Source organism: Pundamilia nyererei, unplaced genomic scaffold, assembly GCF_000239375.1.
Source record: "Pundamilia nyererei isolate P.nyererei 1_Seehausen unplaced genomic scaffold, PunNye1.0 scaffold00144, whole genome shotgun sequence".
Classification (NCBI taxonomy): Eukaryota; Metazoa; Chordata; class Actinopteri; order Cichliformes; family Cichlidae; genus Pundamilia; species Pundamilia nyererei.
In genome coordinates this window covers 1,612,756-1,631,702 of record NW_005187545.1, presented here as the reverse complement: position 1 = coordinate 1,631,702, position 18,947 = coordinate 1,612,756, and the positions used below count along the sequence as shown (strand labels likewise).

Here is an 18,947-nt window from a genome sequence, read left to right as displayed (position 1 = left end):
ATATATATATATATACTGTGCTGCCTGTGGATCTCTTTGGATAATTTGTTTTTATTATCTGTTTATGAAAAAAATTCTAGACTTACAGAACAAGAGTGTAAGACTGTGACTTCAATTTAAACATAAAATTATTGTTTTCTATAAAATGTATACACACTGCTGAATTAAAACCAATGACCTTAGAAAACCTTTATAGAGTCATTGACCAAGACAAATATTAATATTAATGTTTTTAAGGTTAATTAATGCATTACCACTAAGTGATGAATGAAAAATTCAAATTTTATTTATAAAGTAATCGATCTATGCAGCTCGCTGTGGTCTTAAATGTAAAGTAGTTAGAAAGAACTTAATTAAATCTTACATATTAAAAAAAATATATAATTTTCATTTTTGAACCACTGTCTTATGCTAATTGTTAACAACATGTGTGATTATGATTTATCTGCTTTACTGATGATTCTCGTCATGATTTACCCAACAGCACAAAACAAGGAACAACATGAAATGATGTTGACTATTTATTTATTTGAATCAGATTTCATAGTTAATTATACAAGAAACTTTAGTTAGAAAACTGTAGTTTCATTTAGTTGTTAGCCATGGTGTTGTTGATCCAGCTGTTGTAGTTGCAGACCTTGGTGTAGACTCCAGGCCTGTTCCTCTGAGCACAGCCGTAACCCCAGGACACAATACCCTGCAGCCGGCCATTGCACACGACGGGGCCACCGGAGTCACCCTGAGGCACAGAAAAGACAAGTGTGAGCAGAGGTGTTCTGAAGTTTGGTTTGTCCTAAAACAGTCAGGATGGCTTTAGCTCATACCTGGCAGGAGTCCTTGCCTCCCTCAAGGAATCCAGCACAGAACATGTTGTTGGTGATCTCTCCAGGATAGGAGTTCCTGCAGTCTGTGTCACTCAGGATGGGGGCATTCAGGCACATCAGACGGTCAGGGTAGTTGCCTAGAAGGGGCGGGAAAAAAGTTAAAAGTTATACAACTCATACATCAACATTTACACCTTTTTTTTCTGAATGTGTGACTTTGACTCACTTCCACTGGTGCTGGTGTTGCCCCATCCAGAGATCAGACAGGAGGTGCCGGCACTGGCACAGCCAGAGGGCAGGGACACAGTGTTGACGTAGCTGTTCAGGGCGGCGGGGGTGCTCAGCTTGATCAGCATGATGTCGTTATCCAGGTTGTAGCTGTTGTAGCTTTGGTGACGAATGACCCTGGAAGAGCTGATGAACTGCTCAGTGCCCTCATTGACAGCAATGTTGTGCTCACCAAGGCGCAACTGGATGCTTCTGCAGGGAGAGCCAGAAGAGAAATGTATTCAAGTAAAGTGTCTACTTGTTTGGTTAGTATGCCCTTTTAGAGGGGTTAGCAGCCCTGCGTGCATTTTTTCATTAGATTAATTTGATGAATGCTCTCTGTACTTACGACTGGTAGCAGTGAGCAGCAGACACGACCCAGGAGCTGGAGATCAGGGAGCCTCCACAGAAGTGATAGCCAACGTTCAGAGAAACCATGTAAGGCACAGAGTTCTTTGTGCACTCATAGCCTCCAATGATCTTGTCATCGTCAATGGGAGCAGCATCTGCAATACAGAAGGAGAGTTCCAGTGTTAAACTCTGTTCAAATGATCAAATCGAGAAATTTTGTGCAAAGACTTACATGCTGCAGCAAACAGGGCAAGGAGAATGAAGTACTTCATGTTTGTTTTCTGTGCCTGCAAATCTACACATAGCAGAGGAGTGCGCAGCAGCCTTATATACAGATGTGCAGCCCAGCTTCACAGCTCTTTATCTCAGTCATGCTCCCACGTATTTTTCCATGTGCCATGCACACTGATTAAATATTAGCCCACCTGGGAAACAGCAGCATGTTTAAAGATAAAAAAATATATATATTTTTTTTCCTTTTACTTATCACATCTTGCTAAATTGTCACTCTGCAACATGTTATGTTTTATCCTACATGAGCACTTTTAAGATCACTTCAATGACGGTTTTCGCTGACACACTATGTACAAATTACTGGAGAAATATTTACTACAACCTATTTAATTTTGCCTAATTTTATTAAGTTTGTAGTTAATCATACTTTTTAAAAACCTTTTTGTGCCCAACAAAGAAACCAAGAACAAGTCAACATTTTAAAGTTCAGCGCATGAGTGTGACTTATACAACAGTTTTTAGCATGACATGTAAAGTTTTGGTGGGTTTTTTCCCCTCTTCTTTCTTTCTTTGTCCCCCCTACGCTCTGCTAACACAACATAACTTCTTCCTGTCATCAGACATGTTCACACAATCCAACACAGATTCTTGCATTCTTTGATTTAAAGCCAATGCTTTACAGTAAGCAACATTTTTCTGATAATAGCCATTTGGTTTTCAGGTGCTTTATTGCTTCCTTGGCATGATAGCATTAGTTAACTCCTCCCAGTAAACAACACACTCAGGCTGAAGGCTTTTGACACTCACAGTCCAGTGAAGCTTTTACAGTAATTTCACCTGACAGCTTTTAAGATCCTCCTTAGGTTTTGTTTTGTTTTTATTTAAAAAAAAACCCATTTACTTTCCTTAACAGCTCCATCCTCCTCATGACCAATCAGGCCATTTAACATGTTTTTATAGAGAAACTTAAAATGCCACTTGTTATGTACACGTTGGTTGTGTTAGGTTGGACCAGCATTTTGCCTCGGAAATATTCCTCAGAGGTTTTGGTTCATGATAACATGAAACAGATTTGTCAGCTGCACATCCATGATGTGAATCTTCCTTTCCCCAAAGGTGCTCTACTTCATTGAGATCTGGTGACTGTGTTGATCATTTGAGTACAGTGAACTCACTGTCATGTAGAAGAAAACTATTTCACATGATTTGAAGTTTGTGACATGGTTTGTGATACTGGTGGAAGAAGCTATCAGAAGTCAGGTGCACTGTGGCCATAAAGGCAGGCTGTGGTGTTTAAACAATGCTCAGCTGGTATTAAGACCCCTAATGTGGGACCTGGGGTGGTTTTCTGCTATTCATGTGCATTCAGAAATGCTCTTCTGCATATCTTGGTTGAAATGACTGGTTATTTGATTCTGGCTGTTCTCCTGTTTCCTCTGACATCAATAGGACACTGCTGCTCATTGAATATTTTCTTCTTTTTGACTATTCTCTGTAAATCCTAGAGATGGATATGCAGAAAAATCCTGCAGATCCCAGTATGTCTGTGAAAACTAGGTCTAACCTGTTTGACACCAACACGTATGCCACGGTCAAAGTAACTTTGACCTTTCTTCTGATACTAAGTTTGAACTTCAGCAGGTCGTCTTAACCATGTTTTACATGCTTAAATACACTGAGTTGCTGCTATGTGATTGGCTAATTTGACATGTGCGTTAATCAGAAGGTGAACAGGTTAACCTAATGAAGTGGCAGGAGAAAACAAAATAGCTTAAAACAAAATAGAAAGGGCAATCACAATAACAAAGTGTAATATATAAAACTGTTCGTACTTTCAGAACTGAGAGTTTTCGGGAGTTTATAAAAATATCATGAACGACACAAAGCAGAAAACAACAGAGACGTTTTATTAATAAAAGTAAAATTAAAAACCCTCCAAGTCATCTGTATACTGTGTGACATCGCGATGTGCCTGTCCATCATCGTTAAACGGATGAATTGATAGCTCTTCAGCTGATTGGTCCTGAGCTTGCACCTTCAATGACGTCAACAACAAGCGACTGTCCTCGGTCTGTTTGTCGGCTGCTGAGCTAACAGCTGCACCGATTGTGTTTTGGTTTGCTTTTGCCTCCCATGTGCCCTTATCATGAGGTAAGAAACACAACAGCGTCAGCTTTCCAATCGCGTCGGCTAGCTTGTCAGTGGGAGTTCCGACAGAGCTGCCGCTCCACCTGAAGCTGCGGTAGCCTGTTAGCTTAACAACTAGCTCCATCCCAAGACCAGCACCTAATGTATGCGGAATGCGCAACCATTGCGGATGTGGTGCAGAAAGAAATGCGCATCGATGCGACATATCGCAGACGTGGAGATTACAGGGGGAAAGCAAACGTAGCCGTTCTGGTTCTCGACATAGTTGTAAGCAGCATTTTTTGATGGATTTCAGACCTGGGAGGCGATCCTCTGCCCTGATGTTTCGACTCGGTGTTAAACAAGTGGACGTTTAGATACAGCACTCAGCCTTCTTCTGGTGTTTTATACACTGCACTTAGGTTTGCATTAACATGTCAGTATTGGTGGAAATGATAGAAATGGATTTTAGAGGTTGGAGCTAGCGATCAATCAGACAATGTTATTTTGTATCTCTCTACAACAATGATTTAAGCAGCTTTAATAAATGTGCTAAAGCGGGTTTAAGACTGCTTTAACTTTACGTTTCCTGAGAAACCCCCCCCCCCCCCTCGCACTTTTAGTGTGTGGCAGCTGTACCCTTAAAAGGTTGATAGTTATGTGTACACAGAAGAGTTGTATTGTCTTCAGCAGTAGGTTCACCTCTGCTTTGAACTTTTGTTAATGGGGCAGAAGCTGTCAGTATCAGAATTGGCCCGCCAGTCAGTTCTGCTGTAAATCAGGTCTGATCCATGACTGAGTACTACGAGGAGGGGGGGCTGCTGTACGAGCAATCACCTCCCATGCACATCAAAGTGGAGTCTCCGGAGGGACCCTTTGGGGGGGGAGCCTCAGAGAATGGCTTCCCCCGAGAGGATGAGGATTCGGAGGGCAGCTGCGACCAGAGCAGCGGATTACCCGGAGGACTCCCCTTCAACGTTGTGGTGGTGCATCCAAACATCATGGCACCTGGCATGTCCTCAGATGACCTTTTGTCCATTGAACAAAGTAAGCATATTTGTAACAGCAGAGATTCCTGAGGCACTCTGTTGGTCTGAATTATAAAGATATTGATTAAAAGTTGTAAAAATATAAAAGAACTGGAGCAATAGAGCAAAAAAACAAACAAAAAAAAAAGAAAAGAAAATACAAGCTACTGTTGATCAGATGAAGACTGGGTCGTTGTTTTGTTTTTTATCTGCAGTTTTTTTATATTTTGGCAACTTTTATTAACTATCTTTATAATTCCAACAAACAGGAGTCTGTTTGCTTTTATGCAGTTGATTTGCCCTGCTGATGAGCACCTGTTTAGAGTAATTCTAAACATGTGCATGGCACATGGAAAACGGAGTTCTTTCTTTTTATCTTTTTTGTAAACCAGCCTTACTCCTAATGGAAATCCTTGTGAAATTATTATCACCCTTAGTCAGCAAAATCATCTGGATTATGCAAAAAATACTTTTTATTATTGTTAGAAAATGTGTAGCTACATTTTAGTGATGGAAGAAAATTCTGATGTCACAGGACTCAGAGGTTTGCTAAGAGTTGTTGTACTTGCCCATGTTGTTGTTTAGCACAGTTAAAATAAGACTGCTAAAGCTCTTGACACTTAAATTTATATATTTCTTTTTTTCTTTCCCATTTGGCTTTCCTCTCAACTTTCTCTTGACAGACCGAGCTATGTCAGCTGCACTGGCTGCTGGCGGCGCAGGAAAAAGAAAGAGTCGCTTCAGCGGAGCGGAGCTTGAAGTGCTGGTGTCCGAAGTTACTCGGTGCGAAGGAGAACTCTTTGGTCCGGCAGGGAGGCTCCGGCGACGTGAAAGAGAGCGCATCTGGGCAGGGATCCTGGAGAGAGTAAATGCTGTTTCCAGAGTCCCGCGAACCCTTAGAGAGGTGAAGAAGCGCTGGGATGACTTAAAGAGGCGCAATGGGGGCAGACTGGCGGATGCCCGCCACCGCAGCTGTTACCTGCCATCTAGCAGAGGGACCTCAATGCTCGGGCGTCCTTCTCAGCCAAGCCCCAGGCTTCAGCAAGCCAGACAGAAGCAAAGCACCAGACCAAAGCCCAGTTTTCCTTGCTTCGCTGACTCTGATACAGGTAAACTGTTGTCTGAGAACTGGGTTTCTTTTTAGATTTTTAAATGCAACTAATTTCAACAATGCTTGTGTCCATTTTTATTAATAAATTAACTAATTTATTTTCAGGTGTAGGAATGGAAGGGTCAGAGAGAGATTGTTTGGAGAAAGATGAGGACAATCTTGAGCGTGACAGAGACATAGGAGAACCTGAGTGTGAACCTGTAGAGAACAGTATGGAGGACAAACTGGGATTAGGCCTTGGTCTAGGAATAGGACCACCCCCTCCATCAGAACGATGGCTGCCACCTTCTCCTCTCTACAGTGCTCCTTTCCTCAATGGTAGCCCGCAACCCAGCAGTCCTCAGCCATCCCTTGGAGCACAGCAGGGTCCTCTTGAAGCCCCTCCACGGAGTTCCTGGCTCGAAGATGAGCTACGAGGGTTGGGGGAAGCTGCAATTCAGCTTGGAAATCGGGTAGAAAAGAGTCTGCGGGAGTTTGGCGAAGGTTTCAGACAGGACATGAGAACACTTGTCACTTCACAAGAGGCATTAGCAGTCAGTCTACAACAAAACAATGTCCTCTTGCAAAGGCTCTTAGGAGTGCTTGAGGCCCAGCAGCAACCACAGCCACAGCAACATCGTGTACAAGCGCACCAATCACAAACACCTCAGCAGCACTTACAGCCACAGCCAGTTCAGCAGCAGCTGCAGCACACAGAATCACAACAACAGCAAATCGAAACACCACAGCAGTCACAGCTACAGCAGTCACAACAACATCAAACACAAATACAGCAGCAACCACAGGTCAGCCAGCATTCAAATAACCAGTCATCTGTAGCTGTTGTACCTGCACCATCATCCCCGGACATGCACGAGTGCACTTTTTCCTCCGATCCACCCACAGACACAAATGGAAGTATGCAGCGACCACGGCGAGGAAGAGCTGTTGACCACAGACGCAGGAGACGGCGCTGAGGAGAATGTATTCAGAAACTCTATAAACTGCATACCATCTGTATTTGATGTTTCAAAATGTGACAAACAAATGATGCTCTTTTTCTACTGACAGTATTTCAGTAACAATAGTTGTTTGGAGTGCTATGCCGTACTCTGGATCCATCTCGCACTTAGGTTTGTATTCAGACAGGACTGAAGCAGATATGAAAATTAGACACTTGAGATCATAGGTGGCCTTAACATTAGATTGGTTTCTCAGACATGTGTACATACTCATGTTCTAAAAGACTCTTAAAAACAGTGACTCTGTTGAGTGGCAACTTCACTCGTGGACTTTAAGAACTCAGAAAAATGACATACTGTAGGCAGTGATGTTCAATATGCATGTCTCTGTACATGGTTTGCAGCAGAGCTGCAAAGCTCAATGATGCTCTTACTAGTTCAGTACTGACTCAGCTCTCCTGATACACTAACCATGTTGTCATAAAGTACCTGTAACCTGCTGTTATTACCATATATTGTAGCTATACAGCCATTGTAATTATCTGCTAATGTATGCTTGTGCTTTTCAACAGTTTTATGGTACATAATTTTCCAACTTTGGTTGGACAATAAAGCTAGACTGTGTTCTGTTCAGTGCGTTTTGAGACAAAAATGATGTATTCAGAAGAACCGAGACTTTTTGGGATATATTTAAAAACAAAAAAGACACCATGACAAATACATCACAGTATGTTTTGGGTTTAAAATCCTATGTTTATGGTTGAATTTAAAAGCATACATAAGTATGTAGGAGCTATTTATGGTAATCTTGCATGCAGTGACATGGATGTATTTGTAAATAGTTGCAAAGAAACAGATTATTGCCATCACTTAAGTAGTTTTGCACAGGCTATATTTTGTAGATAGCTACTGTTCTGATGAAATGTAACTAAACTTAATAAAAGACAGACATGGACTCCAAATAAACCCAGCCAATCACTTGTGGATTTGTCACCGCATATAAAAATAATAATAATAAAATATCAGGGCTAATGTTGAAAAGTTAAGCTGATTTGATACAATTGTCAAGTGTTTATAAAAACAACTCCAAAACAGTAGTAAAGAGGAAACGCGTGATTTAACGTTTCAAAATATATTTACCGAAACGATGAAGTGAACCGTGCTGAGCGTAATTACCGTTTTATTTTGAAAGCTTCGACCGGAAATTTGATTCCTGACTAGCATGATCCTTGTGTGCTCTGGTCTGGACAAGGGGGTGCATGGGTGAAACATGGCCGCCGCAGACCCAGCGAAGTCTCCCAAACGGCAGAAAATAGCCGAGGAGGAGGTGGAAACATGTGGGGAGAAAACCGAGGCGGTGGAGTCGGGGTGCAGTGCACGGCAGAAAGATGAGAATACGTGTAATAAAACCGGGGGTAGCCCCAACGATGAGCAGAGAGCTGATGTTGGCAGCGACGGCGGCGGTTGTGTTGCCAGCCATTCGGAGGTTACTGTCGAGTCCGGTGCTGGAGCCGACAAAACGACATGCATTTTACCGGAGGACCTGAGAGCGGCTGAAAAAATGGCCGAGGCCAGTGGCAGTGACCAGCGTCCATTCGACTGGTCCGAGACTGAAGATGACGGCAAAGAAGCACAGACGCACGCGGAGGAAAACGATAAGTGTGGTATGCTAACATTGTTGATGTATTTTACCGTTAGCTTTAGCCTCCGGGGCTAACCTGAGCTGTAGCTCACACTGCTGGTTCTGTTCTGCACTGTGAGTTCTGCTGACATTATTGACCACAACACTCCGAAGCATCAGTCCTGCACCGCTGCTTGTTAAAGACGCTCATGATGCATATGCTAGGGTGCTGCATGCAGTTTGTCAGACTGTTTGTTTTCTAACTTGTTACTGTGCTGTTGTTTTTGTGTTGTTTTTTTTTCTTTTGCAGACCTCAACAGTGTCTGTGAGGATGCTGAAGAGGTGCGGCAGGACAAGCGTGTTGACAGTGACATTGCCACAAATGCAGAAGAGCCACATGTAGAGGAGAAGAGCGCAGTTAAACCACAGAATGAGGATTTTGTGGGCGAAGTGGACGGCATAGAGGATGTGGTTGAAGACGATGAGGAGGCAGACCGAGGAGTGGATACTGATTTGACTGCTAAGCAGAAAAAGTGCCGCTTGGTCTGCAAAGAGTGCGGGAAGAGGTTCACCCGCCGTGAGACGTTCAACCTCCACCGGCACTTTCACGCGCATGAGGATGAGCTCACGCCCCTCACCTGCAAAGAATGCGGCCTTACCTTTCAGCACCGCAGCAGCCTCATCAAACACCGAAACGAACACAGGGAGAGTGAGGAGCCGCAGCTCATCACTCCAAAAAAGGAGGTGCAAACGATGGAGGAGGGCATTTTTCAGTGCGCAGAGTGTGAGAGGATATTCTCCACAGTCAGCCAGCTGAGGGACCACAACTGCAGCAATACAGTAGAAAAGCCTTACCACTGCCCCCTGTGCCGCCAGGATTTCCAGTTTAAGGTCTCCGTCACTAAGCACATGATGACCCACTCTCATGAGAGCGCCTTTACGTGCCAAGAGTGCAGTCAAACTTTCCCAAACACTACAGCCCTGCGCTTCCACCAGAGGTGTCACGCCGCCCTAAAGCCCTATGAATGCCCCGAATGCGGCATGGTTTTTAAACACTACTCCGTCATGGAAGACCATCGTCGCAAGCACACCGACAACAGCCGCTCTCACCTGTGCAACATCTGCGGTAAGACTTTCAAGTACAGCAGCCTCCTTCATCAGCATCAGTATCTGCACACAGGGCAGAAGCCCTTCCGCTGCCCCGAATGTGGGAAAAAATTTGCTTTTGCCCAGAACATGAAGGCGCACTGCCGCCAGCATAGACTGCGTGAAACCAACTCCTGTAGTGCACAGACCAGTAAGCAGGCCCCTGCTGCCGAACAGGAGGAGGTAAGAGGGCCGGGAAAGGAGAACGCACACCAGAGCGAGGAACCAAAACGCACATTTAACTGCCCCCTTTGTCCCCAGACATACTGTGCACCAGCTAACCTGAGAGCCCACATGCTCATTCATGAAGCAGAGTATGAAAAGCTGGAGAGATCACCTCGACTCCCAAAGGATGTGAACAAGTACTGGGATAAGGGACACACCTGCCCACACTGTCCGTCCATTTATCGGGACGAGTCCAGTTTAAATGTGCATCTTTTAAGTGTCCACAAGTCTGTTTCACAGTATTTAGAAAGACTGGCTGCTCCACCTAAAAAACAATTCACTCCATTAACCAGTGATAATGTGCAGGTGAAGTGGAAAAGCGAAAGCATAAGTGTTAAGTCGTACAAGTGTTCAGAGTGCGGAAAAACTTTCCGCCACCGTTCAGTGTTGGAACTGCATATGCGCATACATTCCAAGGACAAGCCTTACCAGTGTAAAGTGTGCGGCAAGGGCTTTAGATTCAGTAGCTATTTACAGCAGCATCTCATCATTCACACAGGCAAGAAGCCATACAAATGTTCAGACTGTGGGAAGGACTTTGCCTTCCTGCAGAACATGAGAACGCATCAAAAGCTGCATCAGGAAAAACCCTTCCGCTGCACCAGCTGCCGCAAAGGCTACAGCGACGAGATCCAGCTGCAGCACCACATGTTGTCACATAACGGTGACAAACCTCACAAGTGTGACCAGTGTGACAAAAGCTTCGGGTTAGCTTATCTGCTCCGTGATCACATGAACACCCACACAGGAGAGAGACCTCATCGCTGTGAAGAGTGTCACAAAACCTTTTCGTGGTTTAGTAGCCTGCTGGTACACCAGAAGATCCACGCTCGTAAGCGGCAGAGTTTCAGCCAGTACAGTTCTTTCCCAATGAGCTCTAGGATGAGGGGGCGGGGGAGGAGGGGTGGGAGGCCAGTGTGGGGATTTTCTAGACCTTTAGGAGGCTCAGGGATGACTACTCCTCAGCAGCTTTCTTATCCGGTTTCGGTAGTGAGAGACGCTGAGCTCCACAGGATGGCAGTACAGCCGCCATCTTCCATGCATGCATCTCGCATGGATTTACAGAGCAGGCAGCAAAAGGAGCAGTGGCTGTCCGAGCTACACCCTCAGCCAGTGCAGTGGAAGGTAGATGGTGGGGAAGTAATGCCTGTTCCATCATCGCAGCACCAACATGGAGCCCCACAGCAGACACAGTTTGACAGCTCAGTGCTACAGCAGCACCATCGGACAAGTTCATCCTGGGCAGATATTCCTCTGATAAGTCAGTCGGGCTCCACGTCTGTTCAGAGTTTAGATTCGGCACACACAAAAGACGGCACGTCTTCTGTTGCCGCCTCTCACCTGGTGTCCGTGCCAAAAAAATCCAGCCCGTCAGCAGTGAACGAGATGGTGCAGCACAGGCAGCACAAGCCTGTTTCCTGGAGCAGCACTCCCACTTCTACAGTGCTAGCTTCCACAAGTTCTGTGCAACACGAATTTTCTGTTCCCTCCTCCTACATAGACGGAGCAGCTCTGTGGAGTGTCAGGCCTACTCCACTAGTAAATTCACAGGGCTCACCAAGTAAGCTCGGGCAAGAGCTTCAGCTGCCAAGATGGTCAGTTATCCCAGTGTCCTCACAAAAGGAGCCGTCAACACCTCCTAAGAAGGAGGACAGAGTGTGGGACTTGAGTAATCCTCAATTAATACCTTCGACTGTTAGCCAGCCAGAGAAGCCATGGAACGGCTGTGAGCCGCAAAAGCCATGGGCTTCTGGCTTAGCAGGTGCATCCACCTCAGCTCAAATAGACCAAAGCAGTGCTATGCCAATTTCCAGTCCCGTCTCTCATGGGGCCAGCAGCACCTTATGGGACATACAAACACCACCAGGAATTCCAAAGACTATAAACTCCACGGAGAAGTTAGTAAATAATCAAGATTTTCAGCTGCAGCAAAAGCAGGCGTCATCTGGCTGGGCCAATGTACAGACAGCAACACAGAAGGTTCCCATTTCCATTCAGTACGAGCCTCATCGTTTTGGACAGGGCATGGGAACACCAGTATGGGGCTTCCAAAACAACCCAGTGGGTCCTCAAACCCTGCTTTCTGGGCAACTCAAACCAGGGAATGGACCGGAGCTGCAGCAACAACCAATGGTAACAGGCACTCAAATAATCATAAATCAGCCTTCTCCTTTTTTCTCACCTCCACTTGCTCCGCTCCCTCCTCTTGCTTTGCCTGGCCCTCACCCTCTTCACTCTGTCGCAGTTGGTGCACTTCCAAGACCTCCACACCCAAATATTTTTTTCACACCACAGGCGGTCATGAGCGAGAGGCCACACATGCCACAGACCCTGTCCCTACCTCAACTTGCCCCGCGGACAGAAACTCACAAACTTGGATCTCGTTTGCCTTTTGCCCCTGAACGGCTTCTCCAGTGCATGATATGCGGGTGCTCTCTTCCTCGGGAGCTGGATCTACAAATGCATTACTTGCAACATGCACAAGGAGAGATTTGACATTTCTACTCTAGCAACAAGACTTAGTTTTAGTTTTTTGTTTGTTTTTGTAATAATTTTATTATTTGGTGGAACCTCATTTATCACACATGGATGAGCATCAGCAAAAAGATGGGGAAGGTGAAACATGGTTTAGCCTGTACACTTGTTACACATTTTAAGTCTTTTGGCTTCAGATTAGATTGCACAGTCAGGGTGAGTTTTGACATGAAGGGTGTGTACACGTGCCATTCAAAGTGTTTTGCTGTCTTTTAAAATGCATATCCAAATACTTCTAGATTAATGAGGTTCTACTGTAAGGTCTACATTTCATTTATTGCCAATGACCTTTAGATTGAGATAATATTAGTACTTTTCTAGTTCCGGTCATATGTCCTGAATCATTTGTACTGTGTTTCTTCATGTACAGTATACTGTGTGCCTTTTTATGAGTACAGTCTGCATGTCTGCTGTCTTTGGTATCCTAGGCCTAGTTTGTGCTTATTAAGGTAGACTCAACAATGTGACCTCCCTCCCAAAATGCAGAGCAACTGTTTCAAAGATACTGTAAAGAAATGTGTGTTTTTGCTTTTGGAGAAGTGAGGGGGATTGTTGTGCTCACAGATTAGATTTGTCAGAACATAACAAGGAAAAAAAACTGTACACATACAGTATAATCCTCTTAGGGAGCACTTGTGATCACAGGGCCACTGGCCTGGTCCAAATATGCGACGAGTAAAACGCAAAACCATTTCTAATATGTAATTGTGATTTCACAGTAAGAGTTTTCTGTAACTGCAACACTTGGGGTGGCCATTGGGGATGGGGCAAATTGGCACCTTTACACAATTAATGACTGCTGACCAATAGCTCATTTTGTAAGAAATGTTAGACTTATGTGATGTTTTGTCATTAACATTTTTTTTTACAGTGGCAAGAAAGGAAAATAATTGGTTACATAATTTTTTGCTTCAATTGGTCCAGTCTGCATCTCTTACCAGAATAAGTATTTCAGATTGGAATGTACCCACGTTTGTAAAAATTAATTCCACTTTTTAGTGCGTAAATGTTTTTGTTTTTTTGTGAATAATGAATGATCTCATTCCGTAACAGTAGATCTAGGTGAGTACATCATCACATCTCCTTCCGTTATGAAAATGGGCATTAGATTAGCTCTGGTGGCCCGCCAAGTGACTGACAATATTCATTACTGCTATCTGCTGTAGAAATAAACAAATGGTTCATATGTAAAAATAAAATGAAAAAAAAAAAAGCCACAAAAAGAAGGAAAAGCAAAACAACTTCCTGTGCATTTCAACATTCATCGATTCAGAAACGTGCCCTTCTACCTCTATCCACTGTTTTAGCATGGAAGATTTTTCCCATGATGTCTACATATTGGATTAAAATAAAAACCTGCCTTTGATTATAAACTTGTGTGGTGCAGTACTTCACAGTTAGCATAAACCAGCATTAGCACCTGGACATTGCTATTATAGGGAACTCCTTAACCTTAATATGAAGGGGTAGGATCAATTTTGAACATGTGCTATTAGATTTATTTTTCCTCCCCAGGAATTAGGTCACTGAATAATGGAAAGCTGTATGGGTTCGTGCATAACCCATGAAAATATGTTTTGCATTATAGGCTTTATTTGTTGTGATTTTCTATGTTTAATCATTACATTGTAATCTTTTTCACAGTTTAGAGACCCGGAGTAGCAAGATTTACTACTTGTAGGAGCCTTTAAATAGATATTTAATGCCGAATGAGACCATGAAAATGACTCTGTGAATGATGGGTTAACTCCTTCAATGAATAAACTTATTAACTTATTTGGAAAAAAAAAACCCTAGATAAAACGTGTATGAGAAACAAAGTCATGAAACATTCCTGTATGAATTATTTAAAATGTGTTGATCTCTTGAGGACTGATGCAGTAAGAAAAAAGTTACAATGTTCTGTCATGGAAATTGGCCAGGTGGTGGAGTTAAACTCAGTACACAGCAAATCCAGCATGTCCAAATTAACGCTGTCGGATTTGATTTCAACACTATTAAAGTGTCTATATGGGTCCACACCAGAGAGTGTTAATTTAACTCTTTTTGGAGAGTTGGTACGTTAACTCTGATTTAGTGTTAAACACCAAATCTGTCTGGAGTTGATAATTTAACACTTGGTGTTAAGAGTTTATATATTAACTCTCAAAGAGTATTTTAGTTTAACTACGTAAGAATTATCTTCTAATTCATTCTAAAAAGCGGGAATTTTACTGTTCTGAACTTCTAGAAATTTCTTTTGGAAATAAACATTTACTAAAAAGATGCAATGGTTTTTGAAAAACATTTATTCTGAACTGTGCACCACAATTTCAAAACATTTTCTGAAAGATGTAACAGTGTACATGTTCTCACTTTCATTAGAATTTTGTTTATCAAAAGGTCTGACATGGTAAATGCAAATAACAGCATTCTCATCACTTATTTCTTCAATACAATATGCATGTCCTTCATTCATCCCTTTGTGGAACTTCAACGCACTTCTGCTCTCCCCCATATTCCATCTTCACAAGCATATCCTGTGTGGAGATTGAATAAAAATTAGTTGACACTAATTAATGGCACAAAACAATTGCAGCACAGTGAAAAAAAGGAATCCTCTTTGAGCCATTACTTGTGTAAAGTATTTTCCCAAAAGACAAGGACGCAGGCAACAGGTAATACTGAACTAAATGTAAAACCTCAACCTTTTTAATTTTTACCTAAACCGTGTGCACAAAACTCTGGAGGGATCTATGCTAACGTAGAATCCAGTCAGGACGTCAGCTACTGCTGTTTGCTCGTTTTTTTTGTTTGTTTTTTTTTTAATGGGCGATCGTTTTCAGGCTTCAAGTAGCACCATTATACCAACATTTCACATTCTACACATTGTTTTAGGTGTATTTGACCAAAATTTGACTGAAAATTCACATGCAAGCTGTTTTTCAAGGCTGTGGTATTTGCCCGCAAACAATACCTTTCAGCTAAGTAAAACAGAATATTATGCTATCACTGAGCAACATGGCTAATGCCTTTCACACAGCTTTGTCTCAACTCCAAAGAGCCACAGAAGTAAAAGCTCATAATAATAATTGAAACAATCTTTGAAAAAATGACTTACCAAGCATGGCAAACAACTCAAATATGTAGAGCAAAATGTTCTGAAACGGCTTCACTTCAGCTTCGATTGGAGCCTATGGTGCTGGGGGCGGAGTCTGTGAATTTACTCTGTTGGTGTCATAGCCCCTCTAGGAGTTCAGAGTTAAGAGGTCAAGAGTTAATGTTTCCATTGTAACACCTCCAGATTTGACAGAGAAACACTTATTTTTAACACTCGATTTTAACTACTATCATTTTACCTCAGAGTTACATTAAAAGAATGTGACTCTGCTTAGAGTAAAATTAACTCTACTTTTGCAAGAAGACTATTAACACCAAAACATTTAACACTTTTGAATTTGCTGTGTACCTTCTTGTTGTGAGGCAACTGTTTCAAACCACCTCACCACCATGCTGCCCTAAGCTTCAGTTCCACCAGTCAGTAGTGAAGTGCCAGAGTAAATGCCGTAAATAAACCAATGTATAAGAGCACTGGATAAACAGATTAAAAACCACACTGAGATGACGTGATTAGTATGAGAATTAAAGAGATACTTTTAGTTTCTTATCAGCCATTCACATACTCTTGTTTAGTGGTGTGATTTTTGGGGGGTTGGACAGGGTTAGTGTCCAAGTTTGACAGTGTAATGAAATCTTCATATACTAAATACTTTTCTAGATTTTTTTTTTTTAGAAGTTCAATCTGCCCACTTTCAAGCTTTTTCATTTTGCATTGAAATTGCAATTTTTGAACATAATTATATCTCAAAAACCATTAACAATTAAAAGCCTGAAAATTTCCGTGGTCTTTGGAGAGGAGCCTCCAAAGACCACGGAAAGGGCAATGTGCATGCTTACAAAGTGGGTGTCAAAAATGTAAAATATTTACCAAAATTACTCTCCCAAAGAAAACTAGCATAACATCTAGAAACTTAACCATGCTTTGTTTATTTGGTGCAACTTGTCATATTTGCTTAATGCAGCATAAAAATTGAATGAAAATAGTATTTCCCTGTTTTTAGTGACATAGGAATGTAGTGTTAAAAATATTATAGATTATTTATTTTGCATTATTGTGAAATAAATTGAAAAAACTTCACAAACTGTCTTTTACAGTGTGACAGGGTTTTGTTTTTTGTTGTTTTTTTGTATTAGTGTATACTCAAATATGGGACTTTACGGGACTGCTTCTTTTTTCACATTTTAACTACCCAGTATTCAGACATGAATATTATCTGTCCCAAATTATTGATGCTGATTCAGTTGTATGGTGCAAACAACTAGGCCACTTTAGGTTACCTGTTTGTGCAGACAACCATATTCCCCATGGTTAAATGCAGCTGTTTGGGTTTAAGTCCGACCCAAGGTCCTTTGGTGTGTTTCCAGTTTTCCTGTGCAATACTCTCCTATCAAATAAAGGAAAAAAAGCTATCCAAAAATAATTTTGAAGAGGATAACCACTTGTGATATCCATTTACTCTGACTAAGATTAAAGGGGGAAAAAAAGACTAGAACAAATTTCAGGCTTTTATACATGGTAGTCTTTGAGATATTCATTTTCAAACATTTGCTCAGATTTTAATGTGTGCAAAAAAGAGCTAAAAATGAATGGACTGGCTTTCTGAAATATCAATATATCAAAAATGTATTTGATGCATGACCCTAAAATTTCACAGGTCACCGAATTAAACTTTAACCCTGTGTACTGTTGATCAATTAGTATAAGTAAATATATTTTATTCTCTAAGGTGTTTTTTTTTAATCTTTTCAAATAGGTAACTAGTTCCAATCAACTGCAGTATATCGTTAGCTTCATAGCATAAGTGCCTAAGTCATTTTTTGGTCAAATTGAGATTTTTGCCTAACTTTACTCCCCTACCACTGCTGCATCATCCTGTCCGTCTGCCTATGTCATCACAAAAAAATGACTTAGGCACTTATGCTATGAAGCTAACGATATATGTAACTTTAGTTTTAGTGGAGAACAGCTCCTCCTCTTCTGCAACAAGTGGAAAAGTTTGTGAGGGCGTTTGTTTGTCAGAGTAATGCACCACCACCACCACTGGCGTCGCTGCAGGGTGATAACTTCGTGTTGAGGCAAATAAAAGAGAAGAAGAAGACACTTCCGCTGAGGGGAAGGATAGGCGCACTGCGCAGGTGTTCTGACTACAGCTCGCCTTTATATGTACACCAACCGCATTATTAAAACGGTTAATGATACTTCTCCGTTATATTTTAGCGAACTAGACTTATATTACACACTGTTTTCACTCCCGTGGAGCTGACTGAGTGGTAAAAAATAATTTGTATTAAAAAAAAAACAACAACAACAACGGTGGCGCTGTTAAGCTAACAAGCACTAGCGCCACCAAGCAGCCACGCCAAGATGGAGGGATCTGCTTCCTCGGCCAGCGTAGAGGACGGAGCTGAAAACAAACGCCATGCTGACGAAGGGACACCTGAAGAGAACGCCGGTCCATCGACTGAAGAAACAGCTGACAGTAAGCACCCATCAACAGGCCGTGACTTAAACATTTACGTTAACACAGCATCAGTGCGTTCCTGTGCATTGTCTTCCTGCACTCCATCAATAGGAAAATGTAAATATTTGACTTGAAGGCAGATTTAAAAAGTGCTATTTTAACACCAGTAACAAATATAAAGTTACCAGTTCGAGTTAAAGGCTTCCCAGCATTTTCAGTGGGGCGTATTGAACAAACAGCGCCAGCCCTGGTCAAAGTTAATACTCAGCCATATGGATCGAAAATTATGTGACCGCTTTGATAATCTAGTCTTATGACATTGAATCAGGGCATTGCCAGAAGCAAATCTATGTATTGCCGGAAACATGCTTTTTCTGTAATCCTACTGAATAATATAAATGTTTGGCCAGGCCATAAATGGGGAAGTGCTCAATCTGCGGTATCTCCAGGTTCCCCCCCGCCCAATAATAATCTTTCCCTTGGTATTTATTTCATTTGCTTTAACAATCTGGCACTCTTAATAGAAGATTAACGTAAACGGATTTTAGATTTAGAACTAGTTTTAAATTAGACTTTTCTGATTATTGTTTTATCAGTACACAAACTTTAGCAATCAACGGAAGGAAGTTTTGTTTTCCTGAGCATGGTTGTGTAACAACTAAAGCATTGCTTGTTGTGTTTTGTTTTAGATCAATAGGAAATATTTATTTAGACAGCAAACAATACTACTCATACAGTTTCTCTTGGCTGTTTCCATCCAAAGCATTTAGTATGCTTTTACGTGTATATGTAGGTGGAAGCAGAATATCTTCACTACTTTTACGCCTCGACTTCTTCCTGTTGAGACATCAGACTAAAGTTTCAGCAGGTCAGCAGGCAGATTGTCACTATTCCTTTGTATTAGAGCTGGGCGATAGAACAATAACGATATGTATCGCGATATAACTTTTACTCGATAGAGAAATTAAGCTATCGC

At 42.0% G+C, this 18,947-nt stretch overlaps 4 protein-coding genes across 8 annotated transcripts in view; 3 read left to right on the top strand and 1 right to left on the bottom strand.

The window, feature by feature from the left end:
- Nucleotides 1–508: 508 nt before the first annotated feature.
- LOC102199302 (trypsin-3-like) lies at nt 509–1,761 on the bottom strand. The gene is made up of 5 exons (XM_013913691.1): nt 1,675–1,761; nt 1,441–1,597; nt 1,051–1,304; nt 825–961; nt 509–739 (listed from the first exon to the last, which is right to left on the bottom strand). Exons 1-5 carry the CDS (start codon nt 1,712–1,714, stop codon nt 590–592), a joined length of 738 nt encoding a protein of 245 aa, XP_013769145.1. The 5' UTR covers nt 1,715–1,761; the 3' UTR covers nt 509–589.
- Nucleotides 1,762–3,710: 1,949 nt separating this feature from the next.
- Nucleotides 3,711–7,516, top strand: LOC106456373 (myb-related transcription factor, partner of profilin). Of its 2 annotated transcripts, XM_013913690.1 has the most exons (4): nt 3,711–3,827; nt 4,536–4,850; nt 5,515–5,940; nt 6,048–7,516. In XM_013913690.1, exons 2-4 carry the CDS (start codon nt 4,595–4,597, stop codon nt 6,896–6,898), a joined length of 1,533 nt encoding a protein of 510 aa, XP_013769144.1. In that variant the 5' UTR covers nt 3,711–3,827; nt 4,536–4,594; the 3' UTR covers nt 6,899–7,516. The 2 variants fall into 2 exon arrangements, with proteins under 2 accessions (XP_013769144.1, XP_013769142.1); XM_013913688.1 differs by having other exon boundaries at nt 3,711–4,850.
- Nucleotides 7,517–8,055: 539 nt separating this feature from the next.
- Nucleotides 8,056–13,783, top strand: LOC102195151 (MDS1 and EVI1 complex locus protein EVI1). Of its 2 annotated transcripts, XM_005744504.2 has the most exons (3): nt 8,056–8,547; nt 8,815–12,008; nt 12,171–13,783. In XM_005744504.2, exons 1-3 carry the CDS (start codon nt 8,154–8,156, stop codon nt 12,369–12,371), a joined length of 3,789 nt encoding a protein of 1,262 aa, XP_005744561.1. In that variant the 5' UTR covers nt 8,056–8,153; the 3' UTR covers nt 12,372–13,783. The 2 variants fall into 2 exon arrangements, with proteins under 2 accessions (XP_005744561.1, XP_005744560.1); XM_005744503.2 differs by having other exon boundaries at nt 8,815–13,783.
- Nucleotides 13,784–17,616: 3,833 nt separating this feature from the next.
- The window catches only part of LOC102195634 (zinc finger protein 208), a 10,330-nt gene continuing 8,999 nt past the window's right edge, over nt 17,617–18,947 (top strand). For all 3 annotated transcript variants that reach the window (XR_001290516.1, XR_001290517.1, XM_013913676.1), the window contains exon 1: nt 17,617–17,989. Coding sequence is in view for 1 of the 3 variants with exons in the window: in XM_013913676.1 (XP_013769130.1) it covers nt 17,875–17,989 (115 nt within the window). In the remaining 2 variants the exon portion in view is untranslated. The remainder of the gene's footprint in view (nt 17,990–18,947) is intronic.